Source organism: Chlamydotis macqueenii, chromosome 5 (genome assembly GCF_036417535.1).
Source record: "Chlamydotis macqueenii isolate bChlMac1 chromosome 5, bChlMac1.mat, whole genome shotgun sequence".
Lineage (NCBI taxonomy): Eukaryota > Metazoa > Chordata > Aves > Otidiformes > Otididae > Chlamydotis > Chlamydotis macqueenii.
The window spans coordinates 38,254,545-38,282,215 of NC_141560.1; the positions used below are offsets into that span (position 1 = coordinate 38,254,545).

General features: G+C 40.0%; 1 protein-coding gene across 3 annotated transcripts; it reads left to right on the forward strand.

Moving 5' to 3' along the window:
• Window positions 1–18: 18 nt before the first annotated feature.
• Window positions 19–27,214, forward strand: SLC39A9 (solute carrier family 39 member 9). 3 transcript variants are annotated; one of them, XM_086749182.1, is made up of 8 exons: window positions 19–121; window positions 639–756; window positions 7,592–7,700; window positions 14,827–15,018; window positions 17,677–17,745; window positions 18,903–18,988; window positions 20,923–21,057; window positions 22,775–27,214. In XM_086749182.1, exons 1-8 carry the CDS (start codon window positions 36–38, stop codon window positions 23,003–23,005), a joined length of 1,026 nt encoding a protein of 341 aa, XP_086605308.1. In that variant the 5' UTR covers window positions 19–35; the 3' UTR covers window positions 23,006–27,214. The 3 variants fall into 3 exon arrangements, with proteins under 3 accessions (XP_086605308.1, XP_086605309.1, XP_086605310.1); XM_086749183.1 differs by lacking the exon at window positions 19–121 and adding an exon at window positions 143–391; XM_086749184.1 differs by lacking the exons at window positions 19–121; window positions 7,592–7,700 and having other exon boundaries at window positions 148–756.
• The last annotated feature ends 457 nt before the right edge of the window (window positions 27,215–27,671 follow it).

Below are 27,671 nucleotides of genomic sequence, written 5' to 3' on the forward strand. Positions count from 1 at the left end.
GCTGGAGGGTGGGGCGGGGAGAGCGGCCATCTTTGATGAGGGAGCCGGCCCTTCCCGCCGCGGCCTGCGCGGGGTGCTGTGCGGCCGCGGCCGCTCCCGCCATCTTGAAGTCGGGAACTGCGTAAGTTAACCCGAGTGGGGGCGGGGTGTGCCGTGCCGTGCCCCGGAAGGGGAAGCGCTGGGCCGCGGAGGTGCCACTTGGCCTCCGAGGCAGTGGCGGGGGCGGGCTAGGGGAGGCGCGCATCGGTCCCGTAGGTTCCCTGCGCCTTCTCCCTACTGACGCGGCCTCCTTCAGGCCGGCGTTCTGCCAGGAGCTGCCTTGGCCCCCGCTGCTTGTTCCCCCTCTCCCTCTGGGGGTAGCGGAGAGCAGGGGAAGGTCCCGCTGCCTCAGGTGAGGGCTGGGCCTGCCCCGGGGCCGAGCTGCTCCCTCCCCCCGGCCGTCCCGGGGTTCCCTGCAGCGCTGTCGGGCCGCCCCGGCGGGATAGCGGCTGCCGAACACCAGGCCCAGAGAGGCCGAGCCGGCCGGAGCCGCCGGGCAAGAGAAACATGGCTGAAAGCCTTTCTTGGGAGCTCGGTGTCTGCACGGGTTGAGGCGTGCGGGACGAGGTGGAAAAGTTGCTGTTGAATTTCACTTTAAGGGACCGGACAGAAAGCGGCGAAATGGATGACTTCCGCTCCATCTGCCTGCTGTCTCTGGCCATGCTGGTCGCCTGCTATGTAGCAGGAATTATCCCCTTGGCAGTGAATTTTTCCGAGGTAAGACAGCCATGCCAAACTGCTCGTTGGTTGCTAAGGAAGAATAATAGAAGGTAGATGGAGAGATCTGCTAGGAGGAGTTAGTACTGTCGCCTTTCAAGTGCAGTGCTGTTAGGGCTGATGATGTAACTTTGAAAGTTTTTTAAGGAAGTTGTGAATGTGATACTACTTTTCATTCAAAATAGCAGTGTAAAATTATGCTTATTCTGCAGTATGTATAAAAGCCATTTAAACCTGCCAAATTTGATCTAAGTGTCTCAGCTACAAATTAAGAAAAGTCTCAGTGTATGGTGGAAGGACATGATAGCAGCTGGATGTAGTTCTTGGAGACTTGTGTCAGAAACTACCGAAGTCAGAAGTTATCTGTTATTTTGCATATATGGGCTACTCAAATTAGGGCTTTTAAAAACAATTTAGAGAAAGTTCTCAGAAAACTTCAGTTTGGTTCACTATTTTGTTCACAACTTGTGCTGCTGAAAGTTAAACCATAGCTCTTTGATTACCACACAACTTCAAGTTATGTTACTGTCCCATGGAACTCAAGGCATTCTTTTGGAAAAATATCTTGGATGCGTCAGGTGTTCTTATTGGAGGGGGAGACTTTCATAGATTGAATAGAGGAGTTCAGAAGTGAATGTATTTGGATGCTTCTAAGAGACAATTGTTGAGGTGATCATGACTGTTACAGGTGAAGGTCTCCTAATTCTGATGTCTGAGGGATTCTTCTGTTTCTAAATTACGATTGTTTTATACAGGTATGATGTAGTGAGAGTTGAGTTGGTTTAAGGTAATAAGAGCTCTCTTATGAGAGGTTTACTGTTTCTACTGGGAGCAGTGCTGCTTTTGGAGAGCAAGCTGCTGGAAGAGCGATGTGACTTGTTGACAATACATCAAGTCCCAGAGCTGGTTGCACCTGTCCTTTGGTCCCATTATTACGGGGAGCAGTAGACTCTAAACAGCATGGAAGGAAAGGCTGTTCATTTTGGTAACAGTACAGTTCAGCTAAATGGACTGAAACACGACCATGTATTCTGAAGTCTTTATATAGATATTAGCATAGTTCTGTGTTGCCATACTTTGATACTTCAATGAACCTTCCCTTATATATCTTCAGTGCTCTCTGACTTTTCAAAACTCACTTTTGCCCTGAAGCCTACAAAGGATTTTCTTGCAAATTTGCTGAGAACACAGCCTAGCATGCTAGTGTTGTCTGTTTTAAAATTTATTTTTGCATTTCCTCATGTTTGCGCTTGATAGTCATCTTTTACTTCATATTTGGTGTTGTTTGAAGGTAGAGTTTTTGATTTGTGTTTATGTGATTTGTATTTATACAGTCAAATCACGGGGATCCTAAATCTTTTGGGGCTCCCAACAGGTGCAAGAATACAGATCTGTTGTGGATCCAAAACCATAGCACTTTGTATACACGGTAATTACACGTTTCATAAAATCATAGAATGGTTTGGGTTGGAAGGGACCTTTAAAGGCCATCTAGTCCAACCTCCCTGCAAGGAGCAGGGACTTCTCCAACCAGATTTGGTTTCTCAGAGCCCCATCCAACCTGACCTTGAATGTTTCCAGGGATGGGGGACCTACCACCTCTCAGGGCAACCTGTGCCAGTGCTTCACCACTTTCATAATAAAAAATTTCTTTCTTATGTCTAGTTTGAATCTACTCTCTTTTAGTCTAAAACCATTACCCCTTGTCATGTTGCTGCAGGGCCCTGTTAAAAAGTTTATCCTCATCTTTCTTATCAGCCCCCTTTAGGTACTGGAAGGCCTCAATAAGGTCTCCCGGGAGCCTTCTGTTCTCCAGGCTGAACAACGCCAACTCAGCCTTTCTTCATAAGAGAGGGGCTCCAGCCCTCTGTTCACTTTTGTGACCCTCCTTTGGACCCACTCCAACTGGGTATCTTTCCTGTGCTGAGGGCTCCAGAGCTGGACACAATACCCTAGATGGGCTCTTACCAGAGTGCAGTATAGAGGCAGAATCACCTCCCTCTGTCTGCTGGCCACACTTCTTTTGATGCAGCCCAGGATGCGGTTGACTTCCTGGGCTGTAAGCGCGCATTTGCCAGCTTACATCCATCTTTTCATCCACCAGTACTCCCAAGTCTTTCTCTGCAGAGCTGCTCTCAATCCCTTCATCCTCCGGCCTGTATTGATACCAGAGGTTGCCTCAGTGCAAGTGCAGGTCCTTGTACTTGGCCTTGTGGAACCTCATGAGGTTTGCATGGGCCCACTTCTTGAGCTTGTCCAGGTCCCTCTGGATGGCATCCTGTCCCTCAGGTGTGTCAACCCCACCACTCAGCTTGATGTTGTCTGCCAAGTTGCTGAGGGTGCACTTGATCCCACTGTCTATGTCATTGATGAAGATATTAAACAGTCCTGGTCCCAATATGGACCCCTGAGGGACACCACTCATCATTGATCTCCATCTGGACAGTGAGCCATTGACCGCTACCTTCTGGATGCAACCATCCAACCAATTCCTCATCCACTGCACAGTCAGTACCTATCGAATCCATATCTGTCCAATTTAGAGAGAAGGATGTTGTGGGGGACCGTGTCAGAGGCCTTACAGAAGTCCAGGTAGATGACATTAGTAGCTCTTCCCTTGTCCACTGATGTAGTCACCCCATCTGTGACTGGTCAGGCAGGACTTGCCCTTGGTGAAGCCATACTGGCTGTCTTGAACCACCTCCCTGTCCTCCATGTGCCTCAGCACAGCTTCCAGGAGGATCTGCTCTATGATCTTGCCAGGCACAGAGGTCAGACTGACAGGTCAGTCGTTCCCAGGGTCCTCTTTTTTTTACCGCAGTGTTTCCCTTTTTCCGGTCACTGGGGACTTCACCTGACTGCCATGCTATTGAAATATCATGGGGAGCGGCTTGGAAACATCAGCCAGTTCCTTCAGGACTCTGCGATGCATCTTGTCAGGTCCCAGATGTATTAGCCTTTGTGTGTGCAGTATTTTCCAATGGTATACACATGTGCAATCAAGTTTATTGCGGTGTCTTAAACTCTCAGAAATTCTTGATTCAGTTTTACACTTAAATTAGATATTTTAAGGATCTACATGCTATGCCGGTTTAAAAGAGGAGCTGAATCTCTCTGCAAGTTACGTGTAAATACTACCTAATCCTGGAACTGTGTAGTGAGTTAGAATTGTTTTGTTTGAAAATGATTGCTTAGGCCTTTGCAACATGGGTAATTTTGAACCGAAATGACTGGACTGTGCATTCTGTCATTTGCAAAAGGTTTTGTACATAGCCTTGATGAGGAAAAATGCCTCCCCCCACTGGCCATGTAGAATAGTTAGAAAACAAAAATGAATGGTTTGCATAATATACCCCAGATGCTGGAGAAAAATAAAATTATTCATTAGTGTTAATACATTTATTCAGATTTTTTTTTTTTTTTTTTTTTTGCCATGGAACCTGTTGGTTGTGTTCTAATTTGATACTGGTTTATAATCTTTTAATTACATTTGGATATTCTTGAAAGTATAAAACTCCAGCAAAGCCAGATATAACAGAACATTGGTGGTAAAAAGGTACGCACTGAACAGTGTTTCACTTTGTATGCAGATATACGAGATGTTTGGATGTACCCTTTCAGCTTAATCCCGATTTGCAGTACTCTGTTGGGCTAACTTTGCTGTGGAAATAATGCTATACCAGTTGCTGAGGTTTTCTCCTAAGCTGTAGCCTAAACGCAGGAGTGGTGAATAGCGAGTTCTAGCACTTTCAGTTTTTGCTGGTGTTAACTGGAATGGGACTGCTTGCTGCTGAAAGTAGGTGTGAGTTTTTGCTCTGTCCAAGGCAAGAAAGAGTTTCAATACTGTGCAGATTTAACCCAAATACTGAGCTGTGGAACGGTTTGCTAATTAGAGGAATTAAAGGTTTTTCTGATGCTTTTTTTTTTTTTTTTTTAAGCACTGTTTACTATATTGGGGTTTTTTTGTTTGTTTGGTTTTTTTAACAACAGACACACACAAGTGCTTTCGTAACTGATATGATTTGATTTCTTGGATCAAACTAGATGACTTTTGCCTGTCTGGGTTGGCTGCAATTATTAGATGCTATATTCACTGTGTCCAAGTGTTTTGTACTGAAAAGGAGATTGAGACTTCTCCTGAAATAGTAACTTGTTAGTGTGTGTTGTTTTCATGGATCTTTAAAATTCACAGGTGCCCAAATGAGAGCAAGCAGTACTCTGTATTTGCAGTTGTAGTAAATCAGTATTACTTCTGACACTTTTTTTTTCCCTGTGTTCACATATATATGTATGTAAAAAAGATTATAGTGCTGCAGTATAAAAATAATCTTATTTTTCCTTGTAAGATACTATATTTTTGCAAAATGACCTTATGAACAGTGGGCGTTGAAGATTATATTTTCATGTAGATTGCCACTGTGTAACAAGTTACCAAGTATAATTGTTATATGTGCCAGTGTACAGTGCATGTTTGCAGAAACTTTGCAAGTGTTTAATTGCTTGCATATTACTGTCTGAATTTTCCCCAGTAATGCTCTAATTGTTTCCGTATGGTCACATTTGGCTTGCTTTCAGAAAGCTAGTTATGCATCTCTCTAGAGCCTCCTATTTCTTCTATGCAAATGTTGCCTATTTTGGTGAGATTAAACAACGTGTGTCACTATGATGCATGAAGGAGAACAAATAGCATAATAAGGACACGTGACAAGTGGTTTCCTGTTAGTCAAACACTGACCTCTGTCTCCAGGTCCTCAGTAATTAACGTTACTATTCTGGTAGCACCCAGACATCTCATTGTGTGTGAAAGATGATGGTGGTTCTGTTACAAAATGTATGCTACACAGTTGTTATGAGTATCTAAATTCCCATGGTTGCTATGTGCGGTATGATAAGGGGTTTTACAGAAATGATGAGAAACAATCTCTGTAAGTTGTGGTATTTTAGAGTCTATTAGATGTTTATAATTTGATTTTTCAGTACATGACTTTTACTTTAGCCTGTCAATGTGGTAGTCACAAGGAAGCAACAAGTAATAGTAACCTCTTCTTATACTGGTAAAACAGAATTTAGTCAGTTTGGGAAGGGTGATACCTCTCTAAGCTTTTTGCCCAAAGTTAGAATGTAACTAGGAAGATAACTCTTGCTAATAGTAACAAGTACTTATAACCTCTTTATATGTGTGCATTTCTTAATCTCGTTGAAGAAATTCTTATTGAAATATGAATTCAGCTATTTTTCTTTACTATAATATAAAACCATTAAGTTTATGTATTTTTTTTTGTTAAGGTTTAGTTGCAGATTTGCAATGGTTAGGTTTTAAAATAGATTTGTTACATATCTTTGCAGAGGGGAAGGGGGATTGCCATGATCTGTAATTACGTGCAGAGTGGAATATAATTTTATGTTGCCCTAAATGCCTTTACAGGCTTTTAACCCAATCTTAAAATGCTACTGGAAGGCTTAGAAATGGTTGTAAAAACAATAAGCACTGTTCTGCATTTATGCATCTCCTGATGAGATTAAAAAGAAGACTGACATGAGATGTATATTAGCACCATTATCAATTTGACTGGTACAGTTCCTGCATTCAAGCTCTCATTTAAGTAAGCCTTTTAAAAATATTTTTTTATAATTCTGATTTTGGACCTGTTTGAGGGATTCAGTCCTGACATAGCTACCTGACTTTCTGCAAGTACTGTGATACTGTTGTTCTAAAACTTCACCTGACACTTTTTTTTTTTTTTTTTAAATGTATGGAACACATCATCAGATGTTTCAAGTACAAAAAAAAAAAGTATCTTTCTCTTGAATTACTTTTTATCTACAGTTTTATGTTTTTAAAGAAAGTCTGTTCTTCAATGATACTCCATTAAATAGAAGACCATTAAAGTGTGGCAGTTTTAGGGACAAGCTTCTGGCACAAGAGTGGCTGTTTGGTTTGAAGACTGAAATATAGTTCATCTGTCATATAACAGTATTGTAACAGCTTACCCTCATTTCTTCTGTCTCTCTAAACCTGTATGTGAAAGTAGAGCTCCTGCTACTTTTTTTTTTCTCTGAAATCTTTCTTTTCTTTTTCTGTAGTCCTAAAACTTTTCTTGGCCCTTTTCTGTGTTATAAAAATATAGTGGACCTAGCAGTTTGTACTCGTACTCCACCAATGTATTTGTATCTATAAATGCATTTGTATGATTGATTCTCTTGTCTTACTGATTTTGCTTTGGTAATTTAATTTGCTTTCTAGTATTTTCTTTTATTTAAATTGCCTCTTCCCCCCATAAAAGCCAATCTGTCTTGCACTGTGCTGTACCTAGCAGAGATTTTAGGGAACTTGCACGTTTTAAGTATGATTTCTAGTAGGAAGGATATATTTGAAAACAATCCCAGAATGGAGATAAAACATAGGGTTGGAAACATACTTCAAAATTCTGACACTTTCAGTCTTTCTTTGTATCTACGGGCCTTACAGTTGGCACTCCTAGAGGGTGAGTTAGACTCAAATAATCATTAGTGCCAAATACAGCAATTATTGCTATTTTCATGTATGCTACATTTCATTTCCTAACTGACCTTAACAGTCAAATGGGTCATCTTTAACTTGCATTTCCTTCTTCAGTTGATTGCATCAGACACTGGTTACGTTCACTTTTCAGAAAGTTAATCATTAAAAATACAGGACTAGGCGATTGGGGCTTGAATAAAAATCAGCAAGAGGTTCTGCAGATCACTCTCTTCACTCCCCTCCCTTCCCCCTGCCCCAACCTCTGTTGATGAGGGAGAGTAAAGAAAGCATTTTCATTCTTAAAGATGATACTTGTTTTGTACTTGCTTGCAGGAAAGATTAAAGTTGGTGACAGTTCTGGGTGCTGGGCTGCTGTGTGGAACTGCCTTGGCTGTCATTGTGCCAGAAGGAGTACATGCACTTTATGAAGACATTTTGGAGGGTAAGAACCAAACCCCTGTCTGTAGATGGCCTTGTTCAAGACAACATAGATCACAGTGTTATGATTTACTGGGACTTGTTTCTAGGGTTTTTAACATGAGATTAGTGAGAGGGATTCACAGCAGCATGAGACAAAGCTGGCATAGAATCACAAAACTGCCATAGGCATGATATTGTATATTTATGGTGATTTGATAGAGAAATGCGATCATGCTTTGAATCAGATGACTCTTGCTGAGTGATCCAGTCATTTGAGGGTCCAGGTACTGTACTGTTCATGGAACCACAACCTGTTATGCCAGGTCAGGTGTAGTATTCCTTATTCTGGGGAGAGTTTAAGTTTACCTTTCACTGGAACTTCAAAGGAGATGTAAGGATACCTTCTGCAGAGAATGAAATTGTGGACTATTTGCTGTTGCTTTTTGTTGTTTAGATTGCATCTCGTTACAGCAATTGAGGAAGTGTTTTATAGATCTATACATACTTGCCCTCATAAGAATTTCCCCCTTTGAAGCTGAAGAGCATCTTGGAATTAAGTTACCTTAAATACTTGGCTGAAAACTGTGGTTATATAGGGTTACTTCAGGAGGCATTTCTTTCTGGGATGGTGGTGTCCATTACACATACATCTATGCACATGGTTCCAAGTTCAAGCATCCAGTTCTAGTCTGCTGTCACCAGTTGTCAGAACCTCACAGCCTCTAAAGAAGCAGCTCAAAGCTAACAGCGATTGTGTTCTGTAGGGATGTGTGGAGTACATCTTATACCCCAGAAGTCTTAGTAAACCTCGATTTGGTGTTATGACATTATTTTAAATATTCAGGGATCATTACCTCTGTTTGGAGTGCACTTCAAATCTTGCTGTAGTTTGGAGTGCTATTACATTACCTTTGTATGTGTGAGATTTTTCCAGAAATTTGGCTGAAGGTAAACAGCAACAACTTGATGGTCACAAGAGAAAGGACTATAAAGTTGAGGCTGTAGAGAACTTTGCGAATGTCTGATGTACCGTTATTGCTAATCTGGGATTGGGAGATAACTGTAATAGTCTGCTTTTCTTGTACTATTGTTTTTTTCTTGTTTCTACACTATTTTAAATTTCCTTTTAGTAATATGCTTTAATTTATCCTGTTTTAGTTTACAGTGAATTTATGTTGTTTTGCTTAGATTTAAAGTAAACAGAAGATAATATATAAAATACTTTATCAGGAAGTGAAAGAACCTCTGATTATACTTTTATGCTGTACCGCAATTTGTGCACTCTAATGAAGGATGTCTCTAATGAGCCGTAGTTGTGGGTTTGCTCTCCATTCAATTTTAATTCTATGTTGACTAAACTTTTGTTGCAATGATATGGCTAGCAGTAAATACAACTGCTGTGAACATTTGCATGCTTTTATTTATTTATTTATTTATTTAACTAAATGGGGTATACTGTTCATGTCTGAAATGCACGGCCTGCTGTTTAGAGCTGTATGCTGTGTAACTTAGTATGTGGAGAAAAAAGGCACTTCTTATTACTGCAGTAGTAATATCATAAGTATTTAACTAGGACAAATAATAAGTTCCATGAATAAGTTCAGACTCAATTCCTAACTCTCAGTATTATGAGTAAAGCCAGTCTCTCTGCAAAGACTTTTTTTTTTTATTATTGCAGAGAGGCAAAATTCATGGTTATTATAGATTTAACTACAAAAACTATTTCTATTTTTTTTATTACAAAAGTAGGCTATTCTAAGTTAAGCTTAAGATTCTGAGAACTTAACAGCTTTTTTTTTTTTTTTTTTTTTTTTTTACCCATTTATGTAATTGAACCTGGAAAGGTACCTAAAGAAATATTAAAATATATTCATAGAACTGGAGGGAGGGGGGAAAGAGAGATCTGTGTTTTCCCAGTTCCAAGTGTAATTTAACTCAGAGACTGGTTGCTTGTTATCAAAACAGGTGTTTGTCATTGACACAAAAGTAATTTACTATTACTTCTGTATTTTCCCATAGGCCACATAATAAATAACTTCTAATTTTTGATCTTGTAGGCTGTGGTGAAAACAGGTAGCATGGCATGATTGATGTTGCTATTCGATCGTAAACCTATATATGCATGTATGTATGTAGTGAAATATTGAATTGAGTATTACCAGCAAATAAAATTCCTTTGGTGACCTCAGTCCTTTGTCTTAACTGGTGAAGCTGCTGTCAGAAAGATCACGCTGAGTTGCCCACTGTGGTTTATGGTTTGAAATGATCTGAAGCAAGTTAATTTTTTAATATAGAATGCAACAGTCTTATGTGGTCTAAAATGATTTTATTGATTTTTGTTCAGCAAAGATATGTTTGTGAAACATTTCAAGGGCTGCCAAGCCTATTCTGATGTGCTTTGCCTGCAATAATGGCATTGTGCCAACATTTTATACAGTGAGATGTACAATTCCGTCTCATCCAAGAAGATGTATGAGTAGTCCATCAAGGAGATGACTTGCTAGAGTAAGTCAAGCTTTAACTGTTAATGTCTAAAACTTCTGAAGAGTAGTTGCCAACCAAAAGACCTCCTCAAAATGACAAAAGTTTTACTTTTGTCACTTAAGCCACAGATGTTGGGAAAGCCCTAATGTATGCTGTGCTCCATTTTGTTTGTTGCTATTTTTTTTTCATACAGTTAGTTGCATGAAAGTTGCACTGTCACTCACTTAAAAACAAACAAACAAACAAAAACCAAACCAAACCATAAATTACCTAGAGTGAACTTTAAAAAAGCTAAGTTGAAACAGGAGAGATATTCTGTGTTGAATTGTAATTATTATGATCAATTCAGATATGAATATCCTTACCTTGATTCAAGCAGAACAAATCAGCTGTTCCGAAGTCAAAAAGTTTTCCAGCACTGAACTGATGACTCCTCCAAAAGCCTTGCCTGTTCTCATACTGAGAAAACATTGCTTGCTGTTAGACCACTGTCATAGTTCAGCCCCGATCGGGACCAGACTACGCAGTCTCTCTCCCGCTCCCCCCACCCTCCAAGAGAATAGGGGGAGATGATATAAGAAAAACGGCTCGAGGTTTGAGATAAGGACAGGAAGAAAATCCTTAAAGTTACCGTTGGAGAAAACTATTCATTTATTACTAAAACCAGCAGGATAATGAGACAGAGAACAAGATAACCTCCCCCGACTCCTCCCTCTTCCTGAGCTTAACATTATCTCTACTACCTTCCCCCCCCGCAACCCCCCCAAGCAGCACAGGGGGGGAAGAGGGAATGGGCGTTGCGGTCAGTGCATCACGCGCTGTTTTACACCACTGCTTCATCGTCAGGGGAAGAACTCCTCACATTTCTCCCCTGCTCCTTCGTGGGGTCCCTCCCACGGGCCACAGTCCTTCATGAAACTGCTCCAGCGTGGGTCATCTCTTCCACGGGGTGCAGTCCCTCCAGAACAGCTGCCCCAGCGAGCCCTTCACGGGCCACAGCCTCCTTCAGGCATCCGCCTGCCCTAGTGTGGGGTCCTCCACAGGCTGCAGGCGGATCTCTGCCCCTCCGTGAGCCTCCATGGGCTGCAGGGGGACAACCTGCTGTACCATGGGCTGCACCACAGGCTGCAGGGGAATCTTGGCCAGGAGCTGCATTACTCCTCCCCCTCCTTCTTCACTGACCTTGGCATCTGCAGGCGTTCCTCTCACAAGAAAAGTTCTTCACAACAGGCTGGCAGACACCTCTCAGAATCTCTTCACATCATCCATCTCATCTCCTCTCCACTTCTTGCAGCCAGGCCGGGCCGAGTTGGGCCCAGTCGGCTGCCTGGCGAGAGGCCAGAGGGTGAGGCCTGCAAGGTCCATAAGGCCTACGCCTCCCCCTCTCTGCCCCCGCTCAGCTGCTTCACATCTTCTCTTTTTTTCCCTGTTTTCACCTTCTTAAATACGTTATCGCAGAGGCGTTATCACGGGGCATTCTGCTACCAATTGGCTCGGCCTTGGCCAGCAGCGGGTCTGCCCTAGACCCGGCCGAGTCCACTGAACAAAGGGGAGCGACTTCTAGCAGTTTCCTACAGAAGCTACCACCTTAGGCCCCCCTCACTAAACAAAACCACAACAACCACTGAAACAATCTAGTTAATATCCTAAGTTTCTTTTAAGTGCTGTACATTAATCCTTAGTCCTCTTACCATTAAATCTGATAAAAAATAAACTAAAATTAGTATCATTGGTTTTATTAAAGATTTTTTCAGAATTTTTGATGGAAACTTCTTGCTTAATCAATGTTGTTCTTTATAAGTATTGTCATCAAAGCATGCTGTCCTGTGAAATAGCAAGAAATACAAAGTGAAACAAAGGAAGAGTTTGCACATGTTATTACTTCAAGTCAATTTGGAATAAGTGTTTCTCAGGAAACAGAGTTCAGCTGATGGATAAGGTCAAGTTGGTAATTTCAAACTTGAGGAAGAATTAAAAAGGATAGACAGGAACAAGTGATTAATTCGTAAGTCTCTGTTGTCTTTATGCCCTCCCATCAGGTATTTATGTACAAGGATGAGATGCCTCTGAGCCTTCTCTTCTCCAGACTGAACAGTCCCAGTTCTGTCAGCCTGTCCTTATAGGAGAGATGATCCAGATCTGTAGTCATCTTTGTGCCTCTCCAGTATGTCCATGTCTCTCTTGTAATAGGGATTCCAGAACTGGACCCAGTGCTCCAGTTGTGGCCTCACCGGTGCTGAGTAGAGTGCAAGGGTCACCTCTTTCGACCTGCAGGCAACACTCTGTAGTGCAGCCCAGGACTCAGTTAGCCTCTCTTTGCCACAGGGCAAACTGCTGGCTTGTGGTAAACTTTTTGTCCAGAAGGATCTGATGTCCTTTTCTGCAAAGCTGATTTTCTGATTGTTGGCCCTCAGCATGTACTGGTATCTGGGGTCATTCCTCCCTAGGTGCAGATTTTAAGATCAAGTCAGATCTTAAGAGAAAATACAGTTCCTGATCAAGTATTTCAACATGACAGTCCTCTTCTTGTTCATAATTTATATTATAGTGCTAACTGTTGGTTTGTGAGGGAGTAGGAGTTTAATGTATCACCTGCTTACTTGTATTGGACTGTGATGCATATGTTCTCTAGGGCGCTGGAGCTTTGCAAATGGGTTTTGTCTTTTATTTCTTATTCAAAAACGAAGTTTATCTTGAGCTCCCATGTAAATACAGGAAAGTTGCGTATGTGAGTAACTATGTTCTCTAAGCATAGGGGAAGGATGGAAGAACTTAACTACAATCAGAGATTGTGATAGCATCATTTGATCTAGCAAAGAAACATAAAAGAAGAAACACTTTCTTAGTAGAACGTTAAAAAAAGATTTACAAATATTAATTGAACTTGCCAAATGTGGTTGCAAACATTGGCACTGTTCTGAAATGGAGGCAACCTGTACGGAATGGTAGGTAGTTCAGGGCTTTGGAGGATGACGTGTAACTCACAACCTCTGACTTAGCTTGAGCTATTAGATGTGGAACTAGATTTACTGTGTTCTGCCATTGGAAACCTTTGAGTAATACTTGTGTGTAAAGCGCCTTACTTGCTGTGGAAGTACAACTATTTATAGCAGCAGGCATGCCAAGGAGCATTAAATGCCTATTCTGCAACACCCAAAGGGCTTTCTGGCCTGATGTCTTGTGTCTGCCAGGGTCCATAAGGGGAAATATAAAAAGGAAAAAGAAAGATTATGTGATTCAGGTGAGCACAGAGTGTGAAACCAAGATGTCACATGTTTACTGTGCTCTATATGGTGGTTGGGAACTTAATTCAAAATTCTCTATTGCTGATCTTTGCTTGTACCTTTCTAACAGTGTTAGAAAGGTACAAGCATGCTGTTGGCAGAAGAAGGCTTAGATTCTTTGCTGCAAACAGTACCTAGAATTTTGCTGAAAAATAGCTTTATTAAATCTTTTACATAAATGTACTAAGGCAACTCTTACCAGTCTTTGGTGGCCAACACTGAAAAAGCTGTGTACTTCTGGATCTTGTTTGCTCTCTGTGTCAGATGGAATTGCAGAAGCACATAAGCAAGGTTGGAGGATCTCATGGATCTATCTTGGGAGCAACTAGACCAAAGACTACTGGAAATGTTAAATGCATGTGCTGGGAAAACCTTCTCCTTTCTCTTTAAGCCTGTGTAAATTCAGAGTGAGACTGACATAATTTCTGTTGAAATTGTTGGGAATTTTCTGTGTGGTGAGTATTTTGCTTGTGATAAGGATCACACATGCTGTAAAAATGGCAGTCTGTAAAAGCTGGTGAAGTTATGTTATGTCTCTGCTTTCTAAAAGTCATTGTAGGTAGAGATATTTGTCACTTACCTATGAAATATTTGAAAAAGTTTTAAAATTATTATCCATGCTCCAAATAAAGCATTTTCTACTATGGAAACTTAACTGAAAACCTATCCAGCTGTCTTTTTTCCCCTCCTTAGATTTTTAGGGTCATTCTGAGCTCATCTAATTTCAGGGTAGCTGGGCAAGGAACTAAAGCTTGTGTAGGGAAAAGAAACAACCACACAACATTCAACCCCAGGGCTTGGACTTTGGGTTTCTAGGATGGTACTGACATTTGTAAGACAGTGTGCTGACTTAACTGTTCTTCTAGTCCGTATCAATGGAATATATCGATGCTAAGTCGTTTAACTAGAACTTTGTATCTCAAAGCATCAGTCTCATCTTCTTAAAGATTGCATTAGATCTTGTAGTGGATGGAACCTGTATTATCTCCTCCTCTTGTATTGTCTCATTTAAATGAAGATTATGACTTAACTACTTGACAGTATCTCTGAATAGTGACAAAACTGGCAACTTCTATTGAAAAAGGAATTATTCAACAACTTTTATCAATCTATTTGTATTTAAAATGCAGTGTTTAAACAAAGTAGCCAGGCTTATCAAGTAATAATGCTTTCTTTGCTTTTCCATGCTGAAGATGTATGGGGAGAGGCCAACCAAATAAGTATGTACTTCCCTAAGTAAATGGTCTAAGACTGACCTTAAATGAGGACTTTTGAGTATTGTCCAAGAAAATGTGAGGAACCTTTCAACAAAAGAGGAGAAAAGTGACGATGCCATGTTTAGTCCCCTGTCTCCTCATCTGTTTGCTTGCCTGCCAACAGGGAAGCATCACCCGGCGAGCGAGATGCAGCACGTGATTGAGTCTGAGAAGGTAGCGGAAATCCCAGTTGTACATGAGCATGGCCACGACCATTCCAGGTTGCATGCCTACATTGGTGTATCCCTTGTCCTTGGCTTTGTCTTCATGCTGCTGGTGGATCAGATAGGCAGCTCTCATGTGCACTCTACAGATGGTAAGTAAAGATTCATTTCAGTTAGACTTGCTAATGAGTCTTAATTAGCAACTTGCCATTTTTTTTGAATGCTACTGGAATTTAATTTGACCAGTCATGTCCAGAGTTTCAGTAGGTGCTTTACAAACAAAAAGCAAGCTCTGTGTGAAATGTTTGTGCTGGAAATCTATCCTGGAATTCAGCATAACCTTGCTTCACTAACGTGAAATAATTGTACGAGCACATATGGTGTGGGGGTGGAGGGTGACTTAACACTTGAGTTATTGTCTGTTTTACAGGAATAGGGGATTTCTTTGACTTTCAAAAAACACTTCGGATTAGTCTTATCTTCATTTGTTTTTCCTACTTAATTGTCATACACATAGGTAAAATTTGCAAAGAACAAGAGGTTATCTTAAGTAAGACCGCAGAAATGACTAGATGTAAGCACTGGTCCTCTACTGTAACTGCACAGCTAGACTCTCACACTAGCCTAGAGCCTCACTTACTTCAAAATATGTCCTGCTTACTCCAAAGACTTCTCAACTTCATTGCAAAATTCTCAAAATGCCTGCAGTTGCCTTTGTTTCCTGCATCTGGCTTCACACTCAGACTGTAGCTTGAAACACACCACAGATGTTTTGCCATCTGAAAAGGTATTTTATTGCCTTTGGCTGGTCATTTTCTCCCATGTAATCTCCTCTGATCATGGAATTTGTCCCTCAAAAATTAAGGAATTGATCTTGAAGGAAAAGTAAAACACACACGAAGGAGGGGGATATGTTTTGGTTGGATCCTGCACGATTCGTAGTGCAGCTGTGCAAATGCTTGTGTAGGATTAGTGTTGTGGGACAGATGGAAGGCCAGTGCAGGGGCTGTGTCACCTTTGTGCTCCTGCAGAAGTGTAAATGGAGCCACAGCCATTGTTAACTGATTTTTCAGAGCTTTTCAAAGGAAGCAGTGGCACTGAGGATGACAGGGGGATGCAGGTGAGCAACCACCAGGAGAATCTTTGGTTTGTACAGGTTATGACTCTTTCCTGACCCTGTCTCTAATCAGAGCAAATACCACGAGAAAACTGACTATGATCTATGTTGTAGATACACACTGTAAAACAGGATATTAAGTAGTTTTATCTAGTCTGTACCTCTATCACAGGAAGTGTAGTAGTGTTTTTGTAATGGTTTTAAAGCTACCAAAGAAAAACACTTTTCTCATTTCAACCAATGTCTGTTAGTTTTGTTGTCTGCCAAGTGGCTAGATTTTACTTTGTATAAACTAGAAGAATCCTGTAGCCCAAATGGAGGTTTGAAATCCAAAGTGAACTCTCTCTTTGAGTATGTTTAGTTCTAGTCAATCCAAAACAAATTTAAAGGAAATGTTCTTTGTATCTCCTCCTGCTTGATGTGAGTATACCACCACAGTCATCCAAACGCAGCTTATGCAGTTAATTGCTCAAATAGACTCCCATTGATTCAGAAGAGCAATCTGACCAAAGAGAATACACCCGTTTTTAACGAGCTCACTTTCCTCCCTGGGCCACTACGTGGGTGCCTGGGCATGAAGAGAGAGACAGGAGGGCAGGCATCAGGCAGGAGGGAAGGAACAGGACTGGACTTTCTGTTTTGGTGGCACTGCAGACTTATTAAAGTAGCTATGTAAGTGTGCTTGCAGTCAGCTTACTGACCACTAGTATAATAAAATAATGACTGTTCAACTGTTTGGAATTAAACAGTTGACTAATAAGATATTTCTGTATTTGTGTAGGACTTCTCTGCCCTGTTCATTGCAGTGGTTCTTTGTAACTGTAGTTTCACTGCCGGTTGTGTAGTGGTAGACATTGCCCTGTTGTGCTGTATGAACTAACATGCAAATGTCCTCAGAGTACCTGTCAAACAATTGCATTCAAAACACTGTATCTCAAGCAGTGCTGGCTGCATTTCTCCTCTGTAGTGTGTAATGCTGGGGGGAAATCTTTGCCACTGCTGCTATGACAAGTAGAATTTATTGTTTACTGGAAATTGCCAGAGAATCAGTGCAACAGAGATTGCCCCAGACTGTTACCTGAAGGAAAATGCCAGCGCTGGGCTATGTGGGGAAGAATCATCCTGACTCTCTGAGCAGTTCTGGATTCTAGGGATGCAAAACTAGCTTTTCTTCCTCTTGGTAGCACAGAACTTTAACACTTGGTTTCAGGAGGTTAAGAAAAACAACTGCTTCTGCCTATTATAGAATGGTTTGGGTTGGATGGGACCTTAAAGATCATCTATCTAGTTCCAATCCCCCTCCCATAGGCAGGGACACCTTCCACTAGACCAGGTTGCCCAAAGCCCCGTGCAGCCTGGCCTTGAACACTTCCAGGGATGGAGCACCCACAGCTTCTCTGAGCAACCTATACACTGCCTCACCACCCTCACAGTAAAGAATTTCTTTCTATATCAATGATCCTGTAAATGGCAAAGGATTGTGTATGATTCTGTTACTTGTTTGTTGACAGAACTTCAGGCGATTAGGTATCGGGCTATTTTACAGTAAGTCTTAATGCAGAAATACAAAAGCTGATAGTTTTGAATATGACTGCTTAAGGACCTGGTAGAACGTGCGCAGTGATACGTATTTCTTCCAGCATGATTTATGTATTTGTTAGCTTTATCCTAACTTTCCTCATGACCATTTCAGATCCAGAAGCTGCAAGATCGGGCAACTCCAAAATCACCACAACGCTGGGACTAGTAGTCCATGCTGCAGGTAATGTGGGACCTATTGTTAGCACTTGACAAGGACTTATGTTGCTGTGTGGCTCATCTTTAGATGTAATGGAAACACTTGGGTTTTGGTTTTGAAGATGGCTTTTTATTTAAAAAAAAAAAAAAAGGCAGGGCGGGGAGAGCTAAGGATCTTCCCCAAAACGTACTGGGAAAACATATTCCAGTGCTCAGAATGTTCCACAGAGTTTTATTTGGGTACAGGATTTTCATTCCTTTATTTTTCCCATCTGAAAAGTTTTGTGACACACACTCGCTGCTTCTTCAATTCCTTTACTGGATGTTTTAGCTGCTAAATTTCAATACATGCTAACACATTTGATAAGTAGTATGAAACACCTTTGGGTTTGCTTGTTAGTTGACCTATGTTTAAAAAAAAAATTAAGTTTAAAAAATAATACCTTGTGGAAAAAAGAACATCATAGGGTGGACCGCAAAGATTTAACTCAGACACATTTGGGCTGACTTGCAAGGACTGAAAAAGTTATGCATGTGTTGCAGTCAACCCATGTTCATGTTGTAATTCTTCACTATATGTGTGTAGTATAAATATAATGCATTTTAATCTCTCCTGCTGAAAGTTATTGTCTAGATAAGTCATGAGATGTTGATCAAAAAGATATTTCTTCACTACACATAGTGTCTGTATATTACGGATTAATATAGTATCCATCTCCTATTTCATTCAGACAATACATTTATGCTAAATGGTAAAAAAAAAATAGTATTTTGAAAATTCATTTAAAGGGTAATAATTAAAATTCTTTTAATGCTTATAATCTAAAGCAGATTTTTAATTTAGACATGAAGCCGCTTCTACTAATGAAGACTAAAACAGCTGAACTTGTTACCTGGTTCTAATTTGTCAGAATGTGTCAATTCTGAATAAGTTCTCAGTATGTTTTTTATGGTCTTGGGAAATAAGAGACAGCTCCTGTTGAGGATTGTCTGGAATCCTGAAATCGTTGTGGCTTAAGAAACAAAGTGGTGTTGAATAATTTGTTGGGTTGGTCTTGTTAATGGCATTTTGAGTAACAGGACTTATTAAATCAACGTGTTTCGTACTGTCAGCCATTGAGGGAGTGGGAAAACTGAAACTGATATGGGGGAATAATCCATGAATTTGCACTCCTGTTTCAGCCGATGGTGTTGCATTGGGGGCAGCAGCTTCTACTTCTCAGACTAGTGTCCAGTTGATAGTATTTGTTGCGATTATGTTGCACAAGGTAAGTCATCATCCAAAAAATCTTATTTGTTCTTTGAAAGACTGTTAAAGCATACAGAAATTACTAAAGATCTTGTTTCTTTAATGATGTAATCTGTAAATGTGTAACGCCATTGAAATGAACAGGTTGGTAATACAGCTTCAAGGACCAAAAAGCACTGGTATACTGTATGACAGAATAGCAAATGGTGTATGCTGTCTGAATGAGGTACAAATGAGAGAGAATTTTGACTGCCTATGACCTGCCTTGGTTGGGAAACGGTTGGGAAAAGTCTCCCAAAAGTAGGGAGAAAAGAATAGCTTGTGAGGAAATGTGGCAGCTTCACACTGACTTTTTCTGAAGCTAGTCTGGTGTTGTGTTTTTTAAAAACAATCAAAACTGCCCAAGATTCTTACTGCTGTCAGAGATGTATTCCACAAAGTTCTCGAGGGTGAAGCACAGAAGTATATGCTAGTGTATTCAAGGAGGAAAAGCAGTTTTATGCTGATTACAACAGTTTTTTGGTTCTATGATGTTCTTAAGAAAATGGGAAGAATATTTGTTAGGAAGGGTTTTAGTGTTTAAAGGGTTAGTCTTTTGAAACCACTTAATATCAGAGTACTAAATTACAACTTCTGGTTACCTCTGTTACTGTGGTAGCTTCAACATCACTTGTATTCCATTTCTGCAGGAAAAAAAAAAAAAACTTTTTTTCTGATGGTAACAAGCAAACAATGGATCTTGAAAATGGGAAGATTTTTAATGTTTGTGCAAATATATCTCTTAGTTATACAGGTTATAAATGTGTGCAGCTGCATATTTTACTTACAGTAGAACATGCATATATTACAGTAGTTAGTCATACATTCAACCAGAATCTTGCTTGCATAATTGCATGTTCAGTATGTTAGGAAATCCAGCTCTAGTATGTCTTTTCTTCACTGTTCATAGAAGAAGTTGTGGTTTACATAACTCTCTTCAAAGGTGGCAACGTCAATGTTGCATCTTGCTGTGAAGCTTAGTTTGTGGCTATTGCCTAGTGAAACTTGCTTTTATTATTCTTAATGTTCAAATTAACTGACTTCTAAAATTGTACAATTTTAGAAGAGGAAAATTTCTCCTATGAAAGATTATCAAGAAATATTTGGTATTGAAAGAGAAATGTATTTTTTTGTGGTGTCTTTTTTTTTTTTTTTCCTTGTCTTCTGATCCTTATTCATGCTTTTGTCTTTCTCATCTTTTTTTCCATTAGTCATGGTAGTTGCCTTCCAGGTCTAAAAAAATATAAATTCTATGTATAAAAAAATGCTCAATATATTTTAGTTTGTCTTATCTCAAAAATGTCAGGGTGGACTGCTGTTGCCTTTATGCGAACAAAAGTGTAGTAAATTGTGTGAGTAGTAGGACAACAATGCCTTGTGGATAAGAAACTGGATGCCAAAAGAGGGAGAAGAAGGAAGTATTTGTTTCTTCCCAGTGGAAAAGAAATGAAACTGAATGGTGAACTGATCAAAAGAGCTCTTAAGTCTTTGTTCATGTGGGGGCTGACAGTTCTCTTTCTTTGGGAATTTTTGTATAATTTTTCTGATTTAAAGAAACTGTCCATCTAAGGATGCATAATAGTATCGGGATGAAAAAAGGAATTATGTAAGTTAATGGAGACTTAGAGATTATAGCAGTGATTCAAGTCAGAATTAACATTTTACTATTTATAATGGTTATACAAATATGTGTACTGTGATAGCCAGAACATGAGTTTCCATTAAGTACTGTTATTAAGGTAGGGCAGTCTGCAGAATTTTATTGATTTGAATTAACTGCAACATACTAGTGCTCTCCCTTGAATTTCTTCAAATTCAGTGCATTTCTGTGTAGTAAGTCATATTTCAACTTTTTCTCGGATTCCAGGGGCTTTTAGAACGTATTGTATTACCAGTGAATATTGTTTTTTGCAGGCACCAGCTGCCTTTGGCCTGGTTTCCTTCCTGATGCACGCTGGGCTGGAACGGAATCGAATTAGAAAACACTTGCTGGTCTTTGCGTTAGCAGCACCTGTTATGTCAATGGTGACATACTTAGGGCTAAGCAAGGTAGGTCTGTGATTTTCTGCTCAAAATGTAGCTTAGTGGTGGAATCTGGGGGAAGGAATATCACGAGTTTCATAGAACGTAACTCCAAACTACTCAAAAAACTTATCAGAATGGAGATTTTTTTTTTTTTTTAAGTAGATAAAAAGGTAGCAATATGAATGTGTGAAATAAAATATAACCCATGCTTTCTATCAGAACCAGTGATATAACTCCTCTGTAGAGTTTTGTATAGCTTTTCTTCGAAGGCTGATTTCTGTCTTTTCTCCTTTCTGCTGCTCTCTGCTGAGAACAACTTACTCATACCTAGTTTTATCTGATGACTATATAACTGAGTAATTCTCAGTGTTCCTGCATGCATTCTTATTTTAATATCCAGGTAGAAAATAATCTTTGCTAGTTTCCCCCACCATCCAAGAATTGGCCTTGTATGTTCAAAATCTTGTTCACACTATGTCAGAAGCTGAATGCTCGGCTAGAACAGCCTTTTTGCCTCTTATACTCCTTAAAGCATAGTCTTGTCTTGGCTCTGTACAACAGATGGCTTGTAAAATGGGCCAATGCACATGTGTTTATCATCTGTTCAAATTAAACGTTTCTGCTTCTCATAGCATTTCCAATGACGCTCCTGTATTTCTAGCTGCTGTGGGCCATGCTGGTGACACACTGTGGTGGTGTGTTGTAAGGAATCTAACGTATGATCTCATGACACTCAAGACATGAGAGGACAGATTAAGTAAATCATCTGGGCTGATTCCTGTACTTGCTGGAAAGGAGTTATACTTGATATTGCAGTACAGGAGACAGCAGAAAGGGTGGGGTTTGTAAACAGAAATGAGAATGCTGTTTGAGCGTTCCTTTGATGTAGACTCACTAGGAGCTGAGTTTGCATTTTGCACTTCAGAAAGAACAGAGAATTGACAAGGCACAAGGGCTGTCACAGTGGTTGTATAGTTCCAGAGCAGATGATGTATCTCTGTTCTTTGGAAAAATAACCTGGGAGTATACCAGAGAACAAACATCACACTTGAGTAGGAAATGGTTCAAGAAGCATTTTGAAACTGATATGAGTAGGTTTGCACTTCATTACATTTAATGATGTGTAGCATGATCTTAATCCTAGTATGCATGTGAAAAGGTGCTAAGTTTTGATTCAGAAGGTGCATTTCTTTATGAAGTTTATATGGAAATTCTGGAATAGTTTCGTACATATGAATGAAGTATTGAATGAGTGATGATTTGGGACTTAAGTCTAGCAAATCTTGCTCTGACCAGCAGGGGACCAGATATTTAAAGGCTAACATCTTATCTGAACCCTTTGTTTAGAAAAAGGAGAAAAAAAAAAAGTCAATCTTCCTAAAATTTGTGGCTTTACATTTTGTCATTTTGACATTTTCTGCGTTACTGTGAGATGGTCAAACAAGGTGCTTCGGCACAGACTGTGACTTTTTTCTTCTGTAAGGATTCCTAGAAGTCTGAAGTGAACTAACTAGGATGAGAGGTGTCTTGCTGCCCCTCACATGAATTTTAGAATGCCAGTCACTACACTTAATGTGCAAGACACAAAGCAACACGGTAAGCCATTGTCATTGTGAGAGAACAAGAGTTAATAGAAATCCTACTGTGTCTGGACACTTACAGATTATTTTTATTTATTTATTTATTAAAGAACTTCTGTGTATCCTATTTTTTTTTTCTTTTTCTCTTTTTTGCGTTTCAGAGCAGCAAAGAAGCCCTTTCAGAAGTCAACGCCACCGGAGTTGCTATGCTGTTTTCTGCTGGGACTTTTCTTTACGTTGCCACGGTTCATGTCCTCCCAGAAGTAGGAGGAATTGCTCATAGCCACAAACCTGAAACAACTGGAGGAAAAGGACTCAGTCGTCTGGAGGTGGCAGCCCTAGTATTAGGATGCCTTATTCCTCTAGTTTTGTCCATTGGACACCATCACTAAACGCTCAAATTTCACTGTTCTCCTCCTCGATCTGACGTGAGCAGTAAATATTGGCTGCTCTGTTGATCATTGTCTCTTACCCATCATCCATCCCATCCACTTTATGGAGTTCAGAGGAAACCTTGATTGCAAAATGAGGAATACTGGGAAAGTTTTTTGTGTAGCAAAATGTACTTTGGCAGCCGGACGTAAATTCTATGTATTTGTTTTTTTCCGAAGACATTTGCTATCTTAATTGTTACTTCTGGCCCTATTCTCAGGGAAGATGAAATTTGGAGTTTAAGAAGGGTGAGCGGGGAAGAACATAGTGACTCGTCATGAAATTGCAATCACCAAAGTAACCTGCAATTCAGCTTTCATAGCTGAGAGCAAAAACAAAGGATGACTGCCTTGTGAGATGTTGAAGTCTTACTAATGAAGAAAGGAACTCTTCCCCATCGGTTCTGTGTTGTCCTGACAATGCGGCTGGTCCTTGTGATGTTTCTCACTAATTGTGTTGCAAGAATGGACTACACTTGGAACTCCGGACGACTCTGCTATTGTCGCAGAAGTGTCACTGATAGGAAATAAATGATGTAGATGAAGTGTAGGATTATAGTAGGAAATCAGCTGGTTAAGAAAGTGCAAATTAATTTTCCAGTGTATTCCATTATTTAAGACAAAGGATAGAAGCACGGAGAATAGTGCTAATAAATTTTTAAAAGGTGGTATTTTTTGGGAGATGGTCTTCTGCCAAGTCAGTAAAGTGTAGGCACCAAAATGTTAGCAGGAGTTAGGTACTGGGTACTGCGATTACACTACTGCTACTGTTGAGAGAGATACCGATAGCGTCCTTTGAAATTGAGCTGGTTTGGTCTCTGAGGAATAGAAATCTGATGGAGACAGCTGTTGAAGGACCAGAGAACTTTACTAGCTTGTTTTCAAAAGTCTGAACTGCTGAAATCAGTGGAGGTGTATGGGGTTTTTTCATTAAATAAAAGGTATTTATGCTAACAAAACCAGATGTTTAGTTAAATATTTATGCTGCAGATGGAATACAAAGTGTTTCTAAGGCAGTTCTGAATAAAAAACCCCAACAAACAAAAAAACAAACTAGTGAGTTCCCAGTGGCCCTGTTAGGCTTTTTGCTTTTCCTTTGGGAATTGTGCATTTGCCTCTTACTGATAAGCATTAGCTTTGGTGAATCTGCTGGAGGGCTTATTGCCAGCTGCTGATGCCTCTCACTGCAGAAGAGTGATAAAAGAACCCTCCCTTTCCAAGGCACAGCCTTCTCTTGTCAGACACCATTTCTCTTATGCAAAGTATATTATACTGTAATAACTGTAGAGCATTGAAAAGTGAGGAATGCTTGACATGCACAGACTCAACATAAAGTTATTTCTTTAGGGGGGAAAGTTTTTAGTCCTGTACCCTTTTTAAGCTATACTCTGCCTGCACTTTTTAAAGATAACATTGCCAAATATATTTTTCTTTTGATTTTTTTTTTTTAATGGATTTTCAAGGCTTGAAATATCTTCTTAACTGAAGTGCTTCTTGTTTCCATTTGAATTAGTGTGTCTTTTTTGTGCCATTTATTACTTATACAGGCCACTGTGCCTCTTAACTGCTTTACATTTTTGTCATTGTCCTGTTTATCTACTAGTTCAGTAATGGATATGGTCTGGCTCTTGGACGAGTGATGGCTTTGTAACAATGCAGGTGTATCCCAGGATTGAACCTAGTGTTTATCCTCAGGAGTGCTTGTTCATTTGTGTGTTTTACTATACAAAATCAATGCAAAATTATTAGAAATCATCTTTTCCCACAAGACAGTATTTTCAGATAGAATTAGTGTATCAGGCCTAAACAAGCATTTTTGACATTAGAACTTGAAAAGTTAATTCTGTTCTGAAAAGCTGCTGCAAAATTAGTGACATGGATGAGATCTTCCTGCACATTCTTAAACTTTTCTTACAACGTACATATGCAACTAGCAAGTTACCCGTTTAAAAAGTTTTGTGATACAGGTTACTGACACGGGTGAATGATACACAGGGATGTTTACATCAGAGCTCCCAGTGTTCTTCCTGATTTTCCCCTAATTACCTTCTTCCTTGATAATCTCACAATTTTACCTTGCTTAATCATTCCACGTAACTGTTCCCAAAAGCTAGAGAGTTCGCAAGATCTGCAGCAGAAGCAGGAGATAGCTTAGTGCAGCACTAGATGCTGACATTTAATAAAACAGTAAGTGTTTTTCTTTAAACTGTCATGTGCAACTTGCATGTGCACGACCCCACTGGTCAAGCTGGCATCCTTACTGCATTCCACATCAGCCTCACTTTCCATGTAACAATAGCAGTGGTTTAGGGAGGTACATAGGTATGGTCCTATTTCATGCCTTTTGCTCCAGTGTTGGAGCATGTGGATAGTACCTTCTGATGTGGATCAGTGTGTATTGATGAGGATGGGACAGCCAGTCTTTTCACTGTTGGCATAACCTCTGGTGTAGTAATCATAAGAGGTGCCACTGCTGAGAGGTCATCTTTCTTTTCTTCTGTCCCTTGGATCGTGTTTCCAGTTTCTGGGGCAGCCACCAAAAATGGTAATAATCAGTTTAATGATTCATGATTAATGATTCATTCATAGAGGCCAAGTTATAGCAGCAGTTGAGGGATTTTAAATAAAAATTAAATTTAAATTGGCACAAAAATTCTGATATAGCCTACTTTTCATTTGGGCACTTGGTTAAGTGACAGAAGACTTCTGTGATGTTTTGGTTTTGTTTTTTTTTGTTTTGTGGGTTTTTTTTTCCTCCTATCCATTTGGAAGTACCAACAGCATTTTCTTTTGGCTGCCTCTGTTTTCTTTGTGTTGAACTCTTATTTTCAGTTCTGTAGCTGAAACTGCAGTGACTAAGGAAGCTTTTGGTTAGGTGATAAGGAGAATATAAAATTTTAAATGATCAAATCTTTCCAAATTGTTAGTTCCACATGGAGAATTATTTTCTTGAAGCGGAGTATTTTAATGAGTTAAATAAAATGGTCCATTTTATCATAGCCTCTTTTTTTACCTGTCTCCCCATCTGTCGCAGTAAATCCAAGCACTGCATGTAGTCAGGGCCATCTGGTATAATTTTCTACTCCTCAGGGGACCTTGGTGCAAACAAATTCTTCTTACTCTGATAGCCATCTCTGCTTGTGCTTTCTACTGTGAAGTAGGTGGCAGCAGGTCTAGCAGGTAATGGTTTAACCAAGTGCCAGGCATGTCCCCCTTTCCTTTGGTAAATCCCTCTAGGAAATCTGTAATCTTCTCATTAACTGGTTTTTTTTCAGTTAATGATTTCTTAATTGGCATTAGGAATTGGACTAAAGCTGTTTCCATTTTTCTCAGTGTGTTCAGGTACTTTCCCTGCTGTTCTAATTCTTTTATTGTTCTATATATAAAGAAGGGAAATATTTCTTTTTCAGCACCTGATGACAGATGCAGAAGCTGCACTGGCATTAACTTAAGTGAGGATGGCAGAGCTGTCACAGGGAGATAGGAATTTTTGATAGTTACAGCATGTCAGATGGCCAGATGTTAAACACAGAAACCCACTGCTGACTTCAAGGAGCCATTTCCAGGTGGATTGTGTAAAAGGTTAGTGTTATCCAAGAGACCCAGGCAATCTACTGTGTTTGTTCAGGAACTAGTTCAGAGCCTTCAAGGAACTTTTGACAGTAGCAGATGTGTCCGTGTGGTATCTGCAGAATAAGAGAGAAATGCTGTGGAATCCGTGCTGCTGCTGCTCCCTTCCTGTTCTGTGCTAAGACTTGGGAAGAAGAGGAGGGAAGTGTATTTGTGTTCTTCTGTGGGTGGAAGGAGGAGGAGTGGTTGCAGTATGGTGGGAAAGTTTATGATGAATTTCAGATTCCTGTTCACCTGAAACTTCTTTTAAACTTTTTTTTCCTCTTTTTTTTTTTTTTTTTTTTTTTTTCCCTCCTTACTGTCCTCTTATTACATCTCTTAGCAGCCTTGGCTTTCCAGGGAAAAACATCATATGGTCATTGCTGTTTACCTGACTCCATGTATGGAACTGTAATTTTAATGTCTCTTTTTCCAAACCATTTGTACACAAAATCATTCCATGAATGGCTGCCTTATAATTTTTCCACTTTAATTGTGAATGGTTAAAACAATGTTGCCGTTTTCAATTTGTTTTATTATATTAAATTTTTATTAGGTGCAGTGCTTTGGAGTTGGCTTATCATTTACTGCATGGGGCTTTTGTGACAGCTCTTACAAAGTGAAATTACAGTCTTAAGTGGGGTACATGTGCTGCAGACAGGACCCTCCATTTTTGTATAAGTGCATTTGCTGTTTTTCTTCATTATGTTTGAGCCCCTCCTGGAAACATAAGTGTGAAACTGCATGTTGGGAGGCAGTCTAGCAGGTCGATTTGGACATGGCTATGAATGTGTTTAGAGGTATAAATCCAGAAAGGATTTGATAGCTCTGCTTGAGAGGGGCATTTGATGACAACTGTTTCCCACAGAGTGTTTAGGAGTTGGCACTGCCCTGAAGCTCTCTTTTCCCTCACCCCACCCCAGGGAAATCTCTGAGGTTTACACGGCAGAGACCTCTTTGGAGGGCCATAAGGAGATGATTGACTCAAGATGGCTCCAGGCCACTGTTAAAAGGCTGG